Source organism: Sus scrofa, chromosome 7 (genome assembly GCF_054392235.1).
Source record: "Sus scrofa isolate SSC_HxYL_T2T_F1_AM1 chromosome 7, Sscrofa_HxYL_maternal_Yorkshire_Landrace_v2.0, whole genome shotgun sequence".
NCBI lineage: Eukaryota > Metazoa > Chordata > Mammalia > Artiodactyla > Suidae > Sus > Sus scrofa.
Window position 1 is genome coordinate 24,581,407 of NC_139389.1, and position 19,877 is coordinate 24,601,283.

At 39.6% G+C, this 19,877-nt stretch overlaps 3 protein-coding genes across 3 annotated transcripts; 2 read left to right on the plus strand and 1 right to left on the minus strand.

Moving 5' to 3' along the window:
• Window positions 1–1,248: 1,248 nt before the first annotated feature.
• On the plus strand, window positions 1,249–2,266 carry LOC110258745 (olfactory receptor 2J3-like). The gene has a single exon (XM_084970361.1). It carries the CDS (start codon window positions 1,328–1,330, stop codon window positions 2,264–2,266), a length of 939 nt encoding a protein of 312 aa, XP_084826487.1. The 5' UTR covers window positions 1,249–1,327.
• A 6,315-nt stretch (window positions 2,267–8,581) lies between these two features.
• On the plus strand, window positions 8,582–13,964 carry LOC110258733 (olfactory receptor 2J3-like). Its single transcript, XM_084970491.1, has 4 exons — window positions 8,582–8,704; window positions 12,650–12,757; window positions 13,088–13,334; window positions 13,420–13,964. The coding sequence occupies exons 1-4, from the start codon at window positions 8,582–8,584 to the stop codon at window positions 13,962–13,964; spliced, it is 1,023 nt and encodes a 340-aa protein (XP_084826617.1).
• A 2,219-nt stretch (window positions 13,965–16,183) lies between these two features.
• LOC110258732 (olfactory receptor 2B11-like) lies at window positions 16,184–16,948 on the minus strand. The gene has a single exon (XM_021082004.2). The coding sequence runs from the start codon at window positions 16,946–16,948 to the stop codon at window positions 16,184–16,186; it is 765 nt and encodes a 254-aa protein (XP_020937663.2).
• Window positions 16,949–19,877: the final 2,929 nt, after the last annotated feature.

A 19,877-nucleotide genomic window follows, 5' to 3' on the forward strand; every position in this document is an offset into this window, starting at 1 on the left:
GGAACTACCTTTTAGCCTTATTTTCCAGATCTCATAACCTTGTGATATATGCACTTTCAAGTACCACAGAGTTCCTCCTCTCTTTCCTGATCCAAACACTTTCCCTTTCTTGCTCCTTCCTAAACCTTTTCTTTGACTGTCCCTTTTTTTTTTTGTCTTCCAAAAAAAGTTGTCTTCTCATTTATGTTTGGAAGCATTTTATCACTGAATTCTCCAATCTATTTCACTTCTCAGTTAATTAATCAAGACTATCAGTTGTTTTTGTTTCTTTGTTTCCATAAAGGCCACTTGAGTATGTGGCTTTACCACCTCAGCACTTCATTCCTCCTTTACCTTCTGGGTGCCATTGTGTGGACATTGTCTAGTGGACCACTTCAGTGAAGTTTCAGCACTGCTGTGATTATCATGCGTTGATACTCATGCAATGAGATTCATATTAGCTCATTATTGTGAATATTAATAAGTTGGTGTGTGCATGCATGTGCCTTTATACTTGTATTTGCATGTTATTTTTGTCTGAGAATAAGCTGACAACATAAATAAATAAGAATATTTCATCCTTTCTATAAACATATTCAACTGAAATTGACTTTTTCATTCAACATTGACTTTCTTTTTTTTTTTTTGTCTTTTTGCCATTTCTTGGGCTGCTCCCGCGGCATATGGAGTTTCCCAGGCTAGGTCTAATTGGAGCTGTAGCTGCCAGCCTATGCCAGAGCCACAGCAATGCAGGATCTGAGCCCGTCTGCAACCTACACCACAGCTCATGGCAACGCTGGATCGTTAACCCACTCAGCAAGGGCAGGGATCGATCCCGCAACCTCATGGTTCCTAGTCGGATTCGTTAACCACTGCGCCACGACGGGAACTCCAACATCGACATTTTAAAGTTACTACTGAATTGTTTTTCATCTCATGGTAAATTCTCTCAGCTTTGTGTAAGATGATTAAAACTGGAGATATTTCTTTCTGTGTAATCACAAAATTGGAAATAATCTGAACATTAGGGAAAGGAGGACAAAGATTTTCTTTTTGTAAAAAAAGGTTTTTTTTAAAATGAAAAAATATGGGATATCTTTAATCATTTATCCAAATGCTCTTATGGATGCACAAAGGAACTCATTAGCTTGAGAAGTTATTAATTGTATCTACAACAGGGCAAATGTCTGAATGAAACTTCAAAACAAAACCATAAAAATCCTACCGTCATATTGCAGTGTTTGGAAATGGCATAGATTTTTTCCCCAATCAGTTTTCAGTGGTTTGACAATGAGTGGGGCATCCTTCAGTTTATGTGCTTCTTTCCTCAGGTATTGGAAAAAAATGAATGATGAAGGAAAAAAATGCAAGTTCTCAAGATTACTTTGTTCTACTGGGTTTTTCTAATTGGCCTCACCTTGAGTTAGTTCTCTTTGTAGTTATTTTGATGTTCTACTTGATGACATTGATAGGCAACCTGTTCATCATTATCTTGTCATACTTGGACTCCCATCTCCACACTCCCATGTACTTCTTCCTCTCAAACCTGTCTTTTCTGGATCTCTGCTATACCACCAGCTCCATCCCCCAGTTGCTGGTCAACCTCTGGGGCCCAGAGAAAAACATTTCTTATGTCGGGTGCATGATTCAACTCTATTTTGTTCTTGCATTGGGAACTGCTGAGTGTATGCTACTGGTGGTGATGTCCTATGACCGTTATGCAGCTGTATGTAGACCCTTGCATTACACTGTCCTCATGCCCCCTCGTTTCTGCCATCTGTTGGCTGTGGCTTCTTGGGTAAGTGGCTTTACCACCTCAGCACTTCACTCCTCATTTACCTCCTGGGTACCCCTGTGTGGACATCGTCAGGTGGATCATTTCTTCTGTGAAGTTCCAGCACTGCTGCGACTGTCTTGTGTTGATACCCGTGCTAATGAGCTGACCCTCATGGTCATGAGCTCCATTTTTGTGATCATACCACTTATTCTCATTCTCAGCTCCTATGGTGCGATTGCCCACGCTGTGCTGAGGATGCAGTCAACAGCTGGACTTCAGAAAGTCTTTGGGTCATGTGGAGCCCATCTTCTGGTTGTATCCCTGTTTTTCATTCCAGTCATGTGCATATATCTCCAGCCCCCAACAAGAGGTTCTCAAGATCAAGGAAAGTTCATTGCCCTCTTTTATACTGTTGTCACACCTAGCCTCAACCCTCTAATCTATACCTTGAGAAACAAAGATGTAAAGGGGGCAGTTAAAAGATTAATGAGGTGGGAGAGGGAGATGTGATGGATCACCTGTTTAGCAGCTTTTGTTTGAAGAGTATTATCTATCTTGGAGGGTTCTTCTGGTCCTTTGAGACTTTTTTTTTTTTGGTCTTTCCTATGGCCGCACCTGCAGCACATGGAGATTCCCAGGCTAGGGGTCCAAATGGAGCTGCAGTTGTCAGCCTACACCAGAGCCACAGCAACGTGGGATCCAAACCGTGTCTGCGACCCACACCACAGCTCACGGCGATGCCAGATCCTTAACCCACTGAGCAAGGCCAGGGATCAAATCCGCAACCTCATGGGTCCTAGTCGGATTTGTTAACCACTGAGTCACGATGGGAACTCTGAGACTTATTTTTGATCTATAACCCAGCAAGTTTAGAAGAAAAGTTCTGCTCCAAATTTGTTGTTCTTTTAAGTAAAAGAATTAACCAATTGGTTAACCAATTAACCAATTGGTTAATTCTGGACTATTATCTAGAGATAAACTTTTTGATGTGTACCACTTTAATCTATTCAATATTTAGTGTCTATAGAAATTAGGCAGTGGGTTTTAAAATTAATACGCTAATTTATAGAGCAAATATTAGTATCTATAGAAAGAGAGGGACATACAGCAAAGACTTCGGCTAATGGAGTTTTTGGTCATTAATAGCCATTACATTTACCTAAATGGTAAAAATTATTTGGCTGAAACACACTTTTTCCAAGATACTATATTACATGAGTGTTTTGTTCTGTGGGTCTATATATATATATTATAAGAATTGCCTGTTCTAAATGGTTCATTCATTCATCCATTCCTTTATTTATCTACTTATTCATTCGTTCATTCATTCAATTCATTGGCTAAATATCTTCAAGATTGTTGGCTTGGTAACATAGATGAATTTTTCCTGAATAGAACTCACTTTCTAGTGGTGGAAATGACAGTGTTAAGATAGAAAATGAAGTATCTGTATAGGACTTAGTTTCCAATGGGCACAATGCTAATAAATTAATGTATCTTTAAAAAAATCTAAAACAAAAGAAGTTTGGCCAAAACCTTGAAAATAAATACCAGATGGTAATTTCTGCAGGAAGGCAATCTCATTACATGAAATAAAACCAAACAAACAGAACAAGTTTAATTTCCTTTAGTTGAGTTAGTTAATGACAAGGATATCGTTTAAATTTAAGGTACCTTAAAGCTTTTCTTTTTAAATATCATTAGTCTTTGCTGTATAGCATGAGTTTTTTTTTAATGTAGAACATAAAATTGGACCATATTTTATAGTTACCATTCCTTATGGTAGATAATGACCAAAAAAATCACAGCTGTGAGAGATTCTCAATTAATACAGCAGATATAGGCTTCTCTTCTCCCTCTACTTTTGCAAGGTAGTTAGAAGTATATGGATAGTGGGAACAATTTCTAACATTGTGATTTATAGACTGCTAATTCATGAGAACTTGTAAACTGGGAACAATCATGTTAAATAATGTTAGAGGATCAAATATCTGAAGCAGTTAATACCAGGCTCTGAAAACAACTTGATTCATCTAACGGATGTCTTAAAAACTTACCCATTTTTATATATGGATGTGTTCTTATTGAATTCTAAGTGGTATTTACATATTCTTGACTCAAGTCCTATGTCAGATAAATGTTTTATAAATATCTTCTTCCAGTCTGTGGTATGCTTTTATTTTCTAATAGTGTCTTTCAAAGAGCAAGTTTTTTTTTTTTTTTTTTTTTTTTTTTTGTCTTTTGTCTTTTTTGTTGCTGTTGTTGTTGCTATTTCTTGGGCCGCTCCCGCGGCATATGGAGGTTCCCAGGCTAGGGGTTGAATCGGAGCTGTAGCCACCGGCCTACGCCAGAGCCACAGCAACGCGGAATCCGAGCCGCATCTGCAACCTACACCACAGCTCACGGCAACGCCGGATTGTTAACCCACTGAGCAAGGGCAGGGACTGAACCCGCAACCTCATGGTTCCTAGTCGGATTCGTTAACCACTGCGCCACGACGGGAACTCCAAAGAGCAAGTTTTAACTTTAATGAAATATGCATTGTTTCTACAAAAAAGCATGCTGGCATTTTGATTGTGGTTGCATAGAATTTGTATACCAATTTGGAAAGAGCTGACATCTTGGTGATATTGAGTCTTCTGATTTAGGAACCCAGTATATATCTCTATTTATTTACATCTTTTTAGTTTCTCTCAGAAGGATTGATGTTTTTATTATACAGATTTTGTACATATTTGGCAAAATTCATCCCTAAGTATTTAATGTTTTCGAATGCCATTGTGAATGACATAGAAGTACAATTGATCTTTGTATATTGACCTTGTATCCTGTGACTTCTAAATATGCATTTTATTTCTGGTAGACTTTTAATAGATTTTTAAAGATTTTCTGAGTACATGATCATGTCATTCATAAATAAGGACTTTTATTTCTCTCTCTCCAACTGTTATTTCTTTTATATTGCTATGTTACTCTGTTGCACTGGCTGTGATTTCCAGCTTAATGTTGAATGGAAGAACTGGGAGCCAAAATGCTTGCCCTAATCTTAAGGGGAAAGTATTGTCTTTTACTAATAAGTATATTAGCTATGCGTTATCTGTGTCCTCTACCAGGTTTAGGAAGTTGCATTTTTTTCTTGCTTTTCTGAGGTTTATCATGCAAGGGTATGAAAATTCTGTCCAACACTTTTTCTGCATTTTGTGAGATGATCTGATAGCCTTTCTTCTTTATTCAATTAATACAGTAAATTTCATTGGTTAATTTTCGTAACTTAAAATAACCTTGTCTCCTGAGGGAAAAAAACCTCTTGATATAATATATTGTTCTTTTAAGGCCATTCTGGACTTCATTTGCTAATCTTTTTTTGGTAAGAGTTTTAGTGTCTATAATCATGAGCAATATTAAACAGTATTTTTCTTTTCTTGTGATGTATGTGTCTAGTTTCTGTACCAACTTAATGCTGGATTTATTACATGACTTGGCGAATATTCCCTTCTCTATTTTCTGAAAGAGTTTGTTTAGCATTGGCATTACTTCTTCTTAAATGTTCAATATAATACTCTTGTGGATATATAAGTCCATAGTTCTTTTTGTGGGACCATTTTAGATTAAAACTTCAATTACTTTCATTGTTATAAAAGTATTAAGATTTTTCTGTTTCTTTAAGAATCTGTTTTGATTATTTGTATCTTTCAAAGAATCTACTGATTTCACCTTTGTCATCAACTTTATTATTCATAATATTCCATTATTGTCCTCTTAATGTTTGTAGGATTCCTACTGACCTCCATTTTATTTCTGATCTAGTAGTTTATATCTCCCACACTTTTGTGTGAATCAGTCTAGATAGAGATTTGTCAGTTTCATATTTTATTTTCAATAACTTTGTATTTCACAGATCTACTTTTATATTTACCATTCCCTTTCCTTTGCTAAATTTTAGTTTAACATCATCTTCCTTTTTTAGCCTTTTAAGGTAAAAGCTTCTGTCATTGATATTAGATCATTTCCCTTTGTTTAAAATAAGCATTTAAATCTATACATTTTTCTTTAAGCACTGATTTAGCTGCATCTCACATATTTTGACAATTCCTATTTTAATTTTCACTTTGTTTCAAAGACTTTTTTTTTTTTTGTCTTTTTGCTATTTCTTTGGGGCCGCTCCCACGGCATATGGAGGGTCCCAGGCTAGGGGTCGAATCGGAACTGTAGCCACCGGCCTACGCCAGAGTCACAGCAACGCGGGATCCGAGCCGCGTCTGCAACCTACACCACAGGTCACGGCAATGCTGGATCGTTAACCCACTGAGCAAGGGCAGGGACCGAACCCGCAACCTCATGGTTCCTAGTCGGATTCGTTAACCACTGCGCCACGACGGGAACTCCTCAAAGACTTTCTAATTTCCTTTGTGATTTCTTTGACTGAAGGGAGTGGCACAGTTGGTGTTATCATAAAAGAATGACAAAAAACAGATATGAGAGAATAAAGATTCTAGTAAAAGTGATAATTTCCTATAAATCTATAAATATTTGACTATTGTACATCATTTCTATCTTCTATGTAGCTTTTGTGTTGTTCACACAAGTTTAAAGAATTTGTTTTTTCTGAGGTTTTTTTGTTTCTCCCTTATCTGAGTTACAGTTGTCTGTCTTTTCATTTTTATAGGTTTTTGGTGTGGTGCCCTTTTTGCAGATAATACAGTTTTTTTTTGTTTGTTTGTGTTTTTGTCTTTTTGCCATTTCTTGGGCCGCTCCCATGGCATATGGAGGTTCCCAGGCCAGGGGTCCAATCGGAGCCGCAGCTGCCAGCCTATGCCAGAGCCACAGCAACGCGGGATCCAAGCTCACGGCAACCTACCCACAGCTCACGGCAACGCCGGATTGTTAACCCACTGAGCAAGGGCAGGGACCGAACCCGCAACCTCATGGTTCCTAGTCGGATACGTTAACCACCGCGCCACGATGGGAACTCCGATAATACAGTTTTAACTTCTCTTATTTCTGTGTCTGCCTCCCTTGTGGCTGAAGTTGGTCCAGGGGCTTGCTCTAGGCTTCCTGATGGGAGGGATAGGTGCCTGCCCACTGGTGGATAGGGCTGCGCACCAGCTGGATAGGGCTTTGTCCCTGGGTGAGATTAGACGTGGCTGTGTGCCTGGGCTCTTTAGGCAGCCTGTTTACTGATGGGTGGGCTGTGATCCCACTTGGATTGTTGTTTGGCCTGGGGCTTCTCAGCGCTGATGGGTGGGGTCAGGTTTTCCCAAAATGGCCACCACCAGAGAAACACATGCTGATGGATATTCCCAAGAGCTTTGCTTCCAATGTCCTTCCCCACAATGAGCCACAGTCACCCCCTGTTTTCCCGGGAGATCCTCCAAGAACTGCAGTCAGGTCTGACCCATATTCCTATGGAGCCTTTGCTTTGCCCTGGGACCCAGTGCACATGAAAGTCTGTGTGAGTCTTTCAAGAACAGGGTCTCCATTTCCCCCAGTCCCATGGAGCTCCTGCACACAGGCCCCACTGGCCTTCAATGCCAGATGCTCCAGGGGCTCTTTCTCCCAGTGCCTGATCCCTAGGCCTGGGGATTTGATGTGGGGCTCAGAACTCTCACTCCTGTAGGTGAGTCTCTGTGACACAGTTACTTTCCAGTCTGTGGGCTTCCCACCTGGGAAGTGTGGGGTTGTTTATATCATGTAATCGCCCGTCCTACTTCTTGATGTGGCCTCCTTTTTGTCTTCTGGAGTAGGATATCTTTTTGAAAGTTTCCAGTCCATTTGGTTGAAGGTGGTTCAGCATTTGGTTTTAATTTTGTTGTTTTTAGGAGAGAAGTTGAACTCCAGTCCTTCTATTTGGCCATCTTAATCTCATCTGCAAAATAACTCTTTTCTTGAAGTGTTTGATTCAAATATTCCATTCCTTGGGCTGTTGCTGGATCATCCTGGGCAGTGATTAGTCTCCTTGCTTGCAGCTGGCGGCTGTAGCTGCAGGTAGATGACATGACGTGTGGAGTTGTATCCCCAACCCCAGGGGTGGGAGCCAGGCTGCCAGGGAAAACTAAAGAATTTGTCTTGAGAGTGGAAAATTCTAGTGTACAGTAAAGGCAAGTTTGTAACAAGTGCAGGTCATTGTAATCTCCAGAACTAGAAGGCCTTATTGATCAATGGGTGATTTAGAGTCTTGGAAGAAGGCATGGGGGACAAACAGCTTAGGAATACTATGCTATTGTATATTCCTTGTGATAAGCAACTCATTACTTGCCCCAATAAGGGCCTTTTTGATTTGTCAGTACCAGAACCATCTTTATTATATTAGATCTGGGAATATATATATATGTATATACATATATATATATGTATATATATATATTATATGGACTTAAAAAATAATTCTCAAAATGGACACAACCTTCTTAAGCTTTATCTTCACAGACATCCTTGTTTCTCAAGGTATTGGTGAAGGTATTGACACTGAAGGTGGCAATTACACAGAAGAGAGTAAGGAACTTGCCCTCGTTTTAGCAATAAAATTTTGTTTGCTGGAGAGATATTTATACCTATAATCTGATATATTGCTGTCTGTCTGTCTGTCTATCTATCTATCTATCTATCTATCATCATCATCATCCCATCATCACCTAACTTGGGGTAGCATAGGAGAAATACATGATCAGGAAATACAGATGTTGAAGGTTTTCTTTTCTCCAGCTCCTGAGTTAGTTAAAAACCTACAGGCTTATGTATCTACACTAGTACTATATTGAACATTTAAGAAGAAGTAATACCAATGCTAAACAAGGTTAAGGTCAAGTTATCACATGCAATGTACCTATGAGAGATGAGAGAATGAGACCCAATGATAAGGGTTGTGAAGACAAAAGCCTTAAGGGTCATAGTGTCTACACAGTAGTGCAGCATCTGGACCTTGGGTCCAATATGACCATTACCAAATTTGTAAGTACATGATGCCATTTAGTACAAGGTTTTCCAGACTGCAGCTTACTTGTCATATGTCTTGACAGCCAGGTGAATACATTTCACCTTTTCCAGTGCTTGATGGCAAACCTAGATAGCTTATGACCTTTATCTGCACCCCAGATACGACTATATAACATTGAGTGAATGGAGCCTATGGTAAGACACACTTCTAGTAATGAAAAGGTGACTCCCTGACACAACATTGGTTTGAGGAACTGAAAATTTAGAGTTGAAAGCAAGAAAATATTTATATTTCCCAGGAGAGGAAACAGATAAAATGTGAGGGAAGTCATGAAAAGAATTAGCTCTAGAGCAGAATAGTCAGAGAAACCTACCAAAATACAGATTTCTAAAGATCTGATATTGTTCCTTTTCTTTTCTCATAGCCTTGTTTTACCTCTTGGGAAGATAGTGAGTGTTGGTGAAAAGGACATGATTGACAACTCCAAAATGAAATGCTCTTAGGGGAGAAGTGCACATTTGAGTAGAAGTCTTAGCAGTGAGACATTAAACAGATATGAGATTGGAGATGCACACATTTTTGGGGATGATTATTATGGGTCTTGACTGTGAATACTTACTAACATTGTATGTCTTTTTATTTTGTCAGGTATACGAAAGTGATTTCCAAAATCTGAGTATGTACAAGGGGAAGTAAGCTCAATATTTTTCCTTCTTTCCTTTCTGTAATTGGGGGAGTTTCAAATCTTTCATTTTTCCACTCATATTTAACCCAAGAGATGTTTCCCTACATGCCACTGACATTCTGACTTTTATCTTTGGATCAGGGAAAACCAAGATCACTTTAAACAAATGATTAATTCTTGTAAACTTGCCCTTGTGGGATCTAGTCAACCTGTGAACCCAATAAGCTTCTAAATGACCAGGCAATACCTTAGAATACAAATGATAGGGTTATTTTTGATATATCCTTATAATTTGATCTATTCTTTCAAATCTTATGTATTAACATTTATCTCAATTAGATGAGAATGAACAGCTTCTTCTGGCATTTTGATGACCTAGGCCCTGTTCTACCCCAACCTCAGTGGTATCATCATATTATAAGTCACTGGTGTGTTCTCACTCTTGAAGTGTTTATTTTTTCCTAATAGCTTATGAAGATGAAAAGAATGGGAAAATAAATAAATCATATTTAATAATAAACAAATACCAGTGTCTAGAACTCTACTCCACTTGAAGCTCTGTCCATGATAATTTAATAGTTTATAATCTATTCTAATTCACACTCTTCTCAAATAAAATACTCAATTTACCAGAATCCTACAGAGATTAATTAATGTCATTTCTCCCTTTTAATCCTCCATGCATGATTTGTGCCTTATGGTCTATGATAATCTGACAAAATGTTTTGCATTGGTTTCATATCACTGAGAATGAGTATGGACTCTGAAAATTACCTAAAATCAGCATATATATTTCTTTTTCTTTTTTTTAAGCACTGTGGAAAATGTTTATATCTTTTTCTTATTGAATGCTTACAACAGTCAAGACCACAGAAACATAAAGACTGTTTTCTGGTACTTCTCTTAAACAGAAAGCAAAATACCCAAATGCTCTCTTAAAATCATACTTTTTAAAATGATATCACTTATATGTGCAATCTAAAGTATGGCACAAATGAACTTATTAAAAAAACTGAAACAGACTCAGAGACTTAGAGAACAGACTTGTGGTGGCCCAGGGGATGGGCTAGGAGTTTGGGATTAGTAGATGCAAACTATTACATTTAGAGTGGATAAGTGATGAGGTCCTACTGTGTAGCACAGGGAACTAAATTATAAATCAACTATAATATAATATAATGTCATTATAACATATAATTTTCAAACTCAGATTTTCTTTCTATAGATGGACTATATTAACCAGAAACAATATAAAAATTTGAAAATATTCATTAATTTATAAACTCATCGTATAATGTTTTTTTGTTACAGCAACAAGTCAATTATTGGATATAGTCTTAATTTCATTTTTTATATACTATAGCAAAACTCTTGATAAGACAGCAAGGGAAATCATTCATAAAAATATTTTGGAAATTTTAAATAGTTACGTTAATTTTCAGAGTTTTGGTGGTTACCTTCTGGGTTATAGTTTGAATGGTATTCAAAGATTATTTTCAATATTTTGCAGGGCTAAACGTGGCCTTGAATTTTAGAGATGTTAGGCAGAGACAATTAACTCTAATTAATAGTAAAAATGTACAATTTAGTTTTTAATGTATCCCACTTTTCAAATGTCTCATGCTTCTCTACTCTCCCACTTAACACCACCCCTAACAAGTTATTCCTCAAATGTGGCCCTTAGCATGATGAGGAATTGGGGAAGAAATTTTAGGACAACCTGTTCCCTTCCCTACAAAGACAGCTTCATGAGCATGTTCATCAGTGAAGGTTGGTCTGTAGAGTCATTGTTTTCTTTGGGCAACAGTGTATCATGTTGAAGGTATTCCTCAGCAACTGTTGTAACTAGGACAACTCCTTGAAGGGCATTACTTACCACTTTGGGATTTACCCTCCCAATGGCCCCAGTCAAGGAAAGCATGTCCCATTATTCTTTTGTTTCCATAAAACTCCATTTGCTCTAGGAGAAGGGGTCTATCCCCTGAGACACTGAATGCTCTAATGCTCTTCCAGCTAAAACCAGATCTTTTAGTAGACTCAGAATTCTCTGCTGTGTAGCATGATAACCATAGTAATTTTTGGACTCTGCTTTCCTAGTGTGATGTGGTAGGTTAGACTCTATGGTACATCCAGCCATCCCTTTATGTTGGTGATGTGAAAGAGATGAAAACCAGAGATCAGGTTGGTCCCTACATAAAGCGGCATCGATTGGGCAAATAGAGGGAGTATGATCAGACAGGAAAGGACAGAAGTAAAAGGAGTTGTAGTTGTTTGAGTGTTACTCAAGTGGTAATTTAAGAGTATTAAAGGACGAACATAAGAATAACGTAAGCTGATTAGTGATATGGGGATGGGAAGGGGAAACTCATATCACCACTCTTTCCTCCATCATGTCGTATTTTTTTTTTTTTTTCGGTCTTTTTGCTATTTCTTTGGGCCGCTCCCGTGGCATATGGAGGTTCCCAGGCTAGGGGTCAAATCGGTGCTGTAGCCACTGGCCTACGCCAGAGCCACAGCAACGCAGGATCCGAGCCACGTCTGCGACCTACACCACAGCTCATGGCAACGCCGGATCATTAACCCACTGAGCAAGGGCAGGGACCAAACCCACAACCTCATGGTTCCTAGTCGGATTCGTTGACCACTGCGCCACGATGGGAACTCCCATCATGTCGTATTTTTGAAAACCGAGATATTTCATTCCACAGTCTGTGAAAACAGTCTTTGATGAGGTCTTTATTTCTCACTCCCTGGTAAAAATAAATTTAACCATAAAGTTCCTATCTTTACTTACATCTGGTAGTTTTATTTTTTTTTGTCTCTTATCTCATATCCCTTCTAAATTCTTTAAGAATGCTGAAGGATGGTTCATGCAACAGATCAGTATATCCCAAGCTGTACTTTTTGTTTTGTTTTGTTTTTTGTTTTTTTTAGGACCACATCTGAGGCACATGGAAGTTCCCAGGGTTAGAGGTTGAATCGGAGCTGTAGCTGCTGGGCTATACCACAGTCACAGCAATGTGGGATCCGAGCTGCATCTGTGACCTACACCACAGCTCACGGCAAGGCTGAATCCTTGACCCACTGAGTGAGGCCAGGGATTGAATCTACATCCTCATGGATACTTGTTGGGTTTGTTACCTGCTGAACTACAATGAGAACTCTGAATTTAATATTTTTGTGAGGGCAGGCCAGCTCTTTTGCCCAACTTGTCTCAGTGTGGGTTTGTCTCATATTTCTTCATTTTAAAAGTCAGGCTGTGCATTTTTGGCAGGAATATGACAGAAGTGACATTGTGTCCAGTTTAGAGCAACATGTCAGTAGTCACATACTGTTGGTTTATCTCAACATTGGCGACGTTAATATTGATTACTTGGCTATGGTGATGTCCACCAGGTTTTCCTCTGGTAAAGCCTACTACTTTTCATTTTGTAATTAACAAGTAATTTGTGGGGAGATATTTTATTTTTATTTGATTTTTATTTTTGGCTGTGCCTGTAGCATGCTGAAGTTACATATTTCTGGGCTCTCTTTTCTGTTCCATGAACCTATATGTCTGTTTTTGATAATACCATGCTGTTTTGATGACCGTTGCTTTGTAGCATAATCTGAAATCTGAGAGGGTTATACTTGTAGCTGTGTTCTTTTTTCTCAAAATTGCTTTGGCAGTTGTATTTCCATTGATTTTGAGTCTGTGTAATTCTTTTGTCAGGTAAAAGGAGTGAATGATGATGGAAAAACTCAATGCAACTTCTGGAGGCTACTAGGTTTTTCCAATTGGCCTCGTGTGGAAGTAGTACTCTTTGTGGTTGTCTTGATGTTTTACTTGATGACATTGACAGGCAACCTGTTCGTCATTATCTTATCATACCTGGACTCCCATCTGCACACTCCCATGTACTTCTTCCTCTCAAACCTGTCTTTTCTGGATCTCTACCAGCTTCATCCCCCAGTTGCTGGTCAACCTCTGGGGCCCAGGAAAAGCCATGTCTTACGTAGGTTGCATGACTCAACTTTACTTTTCCCTTGCACTGGGATCCACAGAATGTGTGCTGCTGGTGGTGGTGTCCTATGACCGTTATGCAGCTGTATGTAGACCCTTGCGTTATACTGTCCTCATGCACCCTCGTTTCTGCCATCTGTTGGCTGTGGCTTCTTGGGTAAGTGGCTTCACCAACTCGGCACTTCATTCCTCATTTACCTCCTGGGTACCCCTGTGTGGACATGGCCAAGTGGACCATTTCTTCTGTGAAGTTCCAGCACTGCTGCGACTGTCTTGTGTTGATACCCATGCTAATGAGCTGGCCCTCATGGTCACGAGCTCCGTTTTTGTTCTCATACCTCTCATCCTCATTCTCAGCTCCTATGGTGCCATTGCCCGTGCTGTGCTGAGGATGCAGTCAACAGCTGGACTTCAGAAAGTCTTTGGGTCATGTGGAGCCCATCTTCTGGTTGTGTCCCTGTTTCTCATTCCAGGAATGTTTATATATCTCCAGCCCCCATCAGGAGGTTCTCAAGATCAAGGAGAGTTCATTGCCCTTTTTTATACTGTTGTCCCACCTAGCCTCAACCCTCTAATCTACACTTGAGAAACAAAGAGGTAAGAGGGGTAGTAAAGAGATTAATGGGGTGAGAGTAAGCCTGTGTACTTGTGAAATTAATAGAATAATATCATTTGATACCAGTGACCTTCCCGTCCCACGTTTGTAAAACAGAGAATACAGTATGTGACGCTGAGGCCAATAAGAGTGCATAAAACACCTGTATCTGGCCTGGAAGCCAGAGCTAGTGTCTGTGATTATCTGATGACACATCTGTGCCTGCACTGCTGAGATACACTCAGAAGAGATAACTGAGCATGTGTTTAGGGAATATGCTGCACAGGAATGGGTATGAGGGGACGTGAACAAAGACTGGAGCCATCTGTCTGTGTTATTCTATCCATGATAGGTTGCATGAGCTTTGGTGTAGGTTGCAGACGTGGCTCGGATCCCACGTTGCTGTGGCTCTGGTGTAGGCCGGTGGCTACAGCTCCGATTCGACCTCTAGCCTGGGAACCTCCATATGCCGTGGGAGTGGCCCAAGAAATGGCAAAAAGACACACACACACACAAATTAGATACGGGTCACAGTTGGTTCTTGTTTGGAAGAACATGCCATTCTCCAACCAATAGTTTGCTTAGATTTTGATTGTACCAGAATGCATGCCAGAAAAGTTCCAATGATTCTCGTTTTTCTTACCTGTTAATTTCTTCACTACACAACACTGTTGATTTCTCATCATATTGATTCAGTATCAAGTAACAATAAAATCCTTTATTTGCTTAAAAACATAACTAATTTTTCGATGAAGTTTTAGGTTGAGTATGAGTCCTAGAACTAAGTTTATTTTTGTAACTAAGGTAACTTTCCCTTTTAATGATACAGATTCTGAGCATCAGAGAGCTACTTGTGTTGCTTGAAGTAATCAAGTTGCTTTCCATTCTAGAAATATCAATTGTTTCTTTCTCATAATGATTCTTGCACTGTTTCAGAAGGCATTCCTGGCTGTTTCCATCATGCGCCAAATGTTTACATGTTGTGGTTCGTTATTATATCACTAATTTTCTCTTACTGATTCAGAAGGTTCATGCTTATGCTCTTTAAAAGAAATGTTAAGACACTTATGCACATATTTTGTCCACCTATTTAATTTATTTTAATATTTAAGAATACATTTTAAGGTTTTTAGGTAAATATTCAAACCCTGTATACTTTTTTTGTTAAACAAGACCAACAATGAGTTTTTCAAGAAGAAATAGCGTCTCCATAAGTTGAGGCTGATTGTCTCATGAGACTCATGGTTGGTCTAAGGTTTATTTATTTATTTTTTTCTTTCTTTCTTTATTTGAATTTATTACATTTATTGTTGTACAATGATCATCCCAATCCATTTTTATAGGATTTCCATCCCATGACCCCAGTGCATCCTACCATCCCCCAAACTGTCTCCTTTGGAAACCATACATTTTTCAAAGTCTGCGAGTCAGTATCTGCTCTGCAAAGAAGTTCACTGTGTCCTTTTTTCAGATTCCACATGTCAGTGAAAGCATTTGATGTTGGTGTCTGATTGTCTGACTGACTTCACTTAGCATGATAATTTCTAGGTCCGTCCATGTTGCTAAAAATGCCAGTATTTCGTTCCTTAATGGCCGAGTAATATTCCATTGTGTATATGTACCACATCTTCTGGATCCACTCCTCTGTCAATGGGCATTTAGGTTGTTACCATATCTTGGGTATTGACAAGAGTGCTGCAATGGACATTGGGAGGACATGTGTCTTTTTGAGTCATGGTTTTCCCTGGATAGATGCCCAGTGGTCTAAGGTTTAGAGTGTCTCACTCTGAATGCCCAGTGGCAGCGTGCTGCCCTCTTAGACATGGCCAATCTTGCAGAAAGTGGTGAAGTATTTCTTAAGGGACACTGTCATAGGAAATCCACTGATGAATAGTTGCTGTGGTGACTAGCTTGAATGAATGGGTTTATATTATTACTTTATTCACTTCTTAACACCATTAGAATTTTAGTGTGTGCCACCAGAATAGAACTCTTTTTAATACATTTCCACAAACAGTGCCCTTATGGGTGCATTATTAGCCAAGTGTCCCCTTGGTCTAAGAGCATTAGAAAGAACATGAGAAACAGGACACAGGACAAGAAGACCCTGTGCCATGATCTGGGGAAGTATGAGACAAGAATGATTTGTCAGAGAAACTCCTATATACCTAGTCACTTGTTAAAGAATGTCATTTGATGTCTGCGAACTATCACTTGGAAGTGAAAACGCTCCTCACCAGGTTGCCCCAGGCACCCTTTACATCCTTGTTCCTCAGAGTGTAGATGAAAGGGTTGAGTGTAGGAGTCACCACTCCATAGAAGAGAGCCATGAACTTGGGCTGGTCCCTAGAGATGGAGGAAGGGGGCTGAAGGTACATGCTAATGCCTGGACCATAAGAGAAGAAAACTACAATGAGATAGGAGGAACATGTGCCAAAGGCTTTTTTTCTTCCCTCCGAAGATTTAATCTTAAATACAGCATGTCCAAAAGAAGCATAGGAAGCAAGAATGAAGCATAGTGGCACAGCTAACATGAAAATGCAAACCACAGAGAGTGTGAGCTCATTGGAGCCCTTCTCAACACAGGCTGCCTTTATCAGAACAGGAACCTCACATACCAAGTGATCCAGTGTGTTGTGACCACACAGTTGTAAGCGTAATGTGACAGTGGCCTCTGAGACAGCGTAGGTCATTCCACCCAGCCACACAGTAGCCACCAGTAGGATACAGGTGCACCGATTCATGATGAGGGTGTAGTGCAGAGGCTTGCAGATGGCCACGTAGTGATCGAAAGACATAATAGCCAAAAGCAGACATTCTGTGCCTCCCATTATGTGGAAGAAATAAAGCTGAATGGCACAGCCCAGATAGCTGATTGTCTTCTCAGATCCTCCCAGGTGAAAGAGCATCTGAGGGACAATGCTTGTGGTGTAGCACATGTTCAGAAAGGAGAGGTTGGTGAGGAAGAAATACATGGGGCTGTGCAGACGGGAGTCTAATGATGGCTATGTTTCCCACCATGGCCATGGGGTATGTTAGAAGCAGAATAATGAATAGAGGAAGCTCCAGCAAGGGACGATCTGCAAAGCCTAGTAGAATAAACTCTTCTGGATGGTTTTTGTTAATTCATTCCATTATCTGCAGTTTGCTTCCCCTGTATCAGAGCAGTGGCAGGAAGTGTAGAAAGATTTTGAGAAATGACAAACACAATTGTGTATAGTGGGAATATATGCACACAATTAAGCATCCATTCATAGAAGATTGGGTGCAGTCACTTGGGTGGGTGGGGGAGGATAATTAAAAGATGTGACACCAGGGGACTTAATTTCTCCTCATGACCCTACAGCATAAAGACAGCTACCTTAAGCAAGTAACCGAACCTTTCTGAAATGGAATCTACTACTCTGTGTGATAAAGATGACAATAAGCATGTCCTTGGGCTCTGGTAAGGATTGAATGCCAAGCAGAAGTGACTGTGTTTCAGATGCTCCAAAGTAATGCTCTTTCATCCCTTGGTTTGCAGAAATACCAGCTAAGTTTATTGGTTCCTACCTTCAGGTGCCCGATGAAGTAGATGTGGCTGGGTCTTAGGAATCAGATAGGTCTTTTTCAGAATCCCTGCTGCAAGGCCTTACTGAAATGTTAAGAAGAGTGAAAGGGTGGAGTTAGCTCTAGCACAAGGAGGAGGTGGAGAGAACCTAGCCCTAGCCCTTAGTTATCATCTAGATAGGCTTGTGCAGATGCAGGTTGAATTATTATATCATCCCCATGGGGACTAAGAAGGCTTTTACAATTTAAATCCATCTTGGTCATTTAGAATTGAGCAAGAAACTTAAACCCTTAGATGACAGCTTGCTGAAGTATAAACTGAGAGAATTTAGCTATAAATTATGTTTCTCCCAACTCAAACATTTGTTGTTGGATGTCCCTTTTCTTGCATAAATACTTTGTTGAAACCAGGCCGTTGATTGTTCATGTCAGAATTCATTATGTATCTTGTAGGAGTTTTTCTTTATCCCGGGGGCTTATCTTGTTTTTAGGTAAGGCCTTGGCCTGTTATCAACAGCTTACTTACTTATATGTAGCTACAAATATGACATTTATGTCCAGGGAACTGGAACAGGAGGAAAGCATTTCCACTGAGGACCAGAGAGTCATTGGTTTAGAGGCAGCAGATTACATTTGGAGGCTGGCAAAGCACAGTTTTCACATACTCTGTTTCTCTGAGTCCTCAAGGCCATCGTGTGAGGTGTCACATCGAACTCCCCTGGGCTAAGATATTATTTTGATTCCAAAAGAACCCTAGGTCTGTTGTGCACAGTGAGATAATATAATAATAATTCCAGCTGATCCTTAATGAGACCTGTGTGCCAAACACTACAGTAAACCTTTCAGACCCATGAATCATCTAGTACCTATCCCCAAACGTTATGACAAAGGAAATGTTAGTATCTGAATTGTAAGATACTGTTAATCATTCATCCCAGTTGTCTGCTAATGACTAGGGAGGATCTAAAGATCAAAAAGCCATGAATTCCTTAAATGAGGTATTGAGATGGTGAGACTATAAATCCAGTTTTCAAGGTTCCGTAGATGTATAGCTAAGCTCTAAAATTCTATGCTTGAACTCTGATCTTTTCCATGTCATTCTCCTGGTATTTCATTACTTTCAATTCTCTGATATCATAACATTTTGTCCAATTTTTGATCTACTTCCAATAATATTCCATCAGGACATCAGGGCCTCTTTATCTCTGAATTTTTTTCCTTTTGTCCTTGCCCCTAGGCATGCAGACATTCAGAGATCAAAGCTGAGCCACAGCAGTGCCCTAAGCCACAGGAGTGACAATGCTGGATTCTTAGCAGATAGGCCTCCAGGGAGCTCCTGTCTGGGAATGCTTCAAGTCCTTTGTCTCTCCATCTCCACTATGCTTTTTCATTCTAGTGTATCTTTTTTTTTTTTTTTTTTGCCACACCCATTGCATGTGGAACTTCCCAGGCCAGGGATTCAACCCATACTGCAGTTTTGGCCTTTGCAAATCTGCAGCAATGTGGGATCCTGAAGCTGCTGTGCCACAAGGGAACTTCTCTAGTGTATCTTTTTGTACATCATTTTTCATCACACAGCGTATTATTTATATTGACAGAGACTTTTAAGTTTTGTGTAGGAAAATGTTATAGAAGAAAGGAGAGGTGACTTCAAAATGTCTGGATAAAACAGGTGGATGGGTCAACACATCATATTTCTACTGCATATTTTAAAAGTTGACATGATTGGATGAAGGCTACACATTTCCTTTAGGTATTTAATACCTTTCAGGAATAGTGTTTATTCAAATTTACATGCTTTTAAGATGGGTTTAAGTGATAGACTGAGAGACTCTGATTACAAAGAAAAATCCATTGCTTTCTATAGGCACCAAACTAGTTATTTCCAAAGTTTAGAGAAGACTTCCAGAAATGAAATGCTGTCTGGTTTCCCTATGTTTATTTGGTAACTGATGTACACACATTCCAACCTTCCCTAAGAAGGTTTTTTTTTTTTTTTTTTTTTTTTTTGTCTTTTTGCTATTTCTTTGGCTGCTCCTGCGGCATATGGAGGTTCCCAGGCTAGGGGTTGAATCGGAGCTGTAGCTGCCGGCCTACACCAGAGCCGCAGCAACGTGGGATCTGAACCGCGTCTGCAACCTACACCACAGCTCGTGGCAACGCTGGATCGTTAACCCACTGAGCAAGGGCAGGGACCAAACCCGCAACCTCATGGTTCCTATTCGTTAACCACTGCGCCACGATGGGAACTCCTAAGAAAGGGTAGTTGTTAAAACAAGTATCTTTTTACTTACCTTATGTTGATAACTATAGTTTAAGCAAATGGAATTATAAAGGAACACATTTGAATTTTTC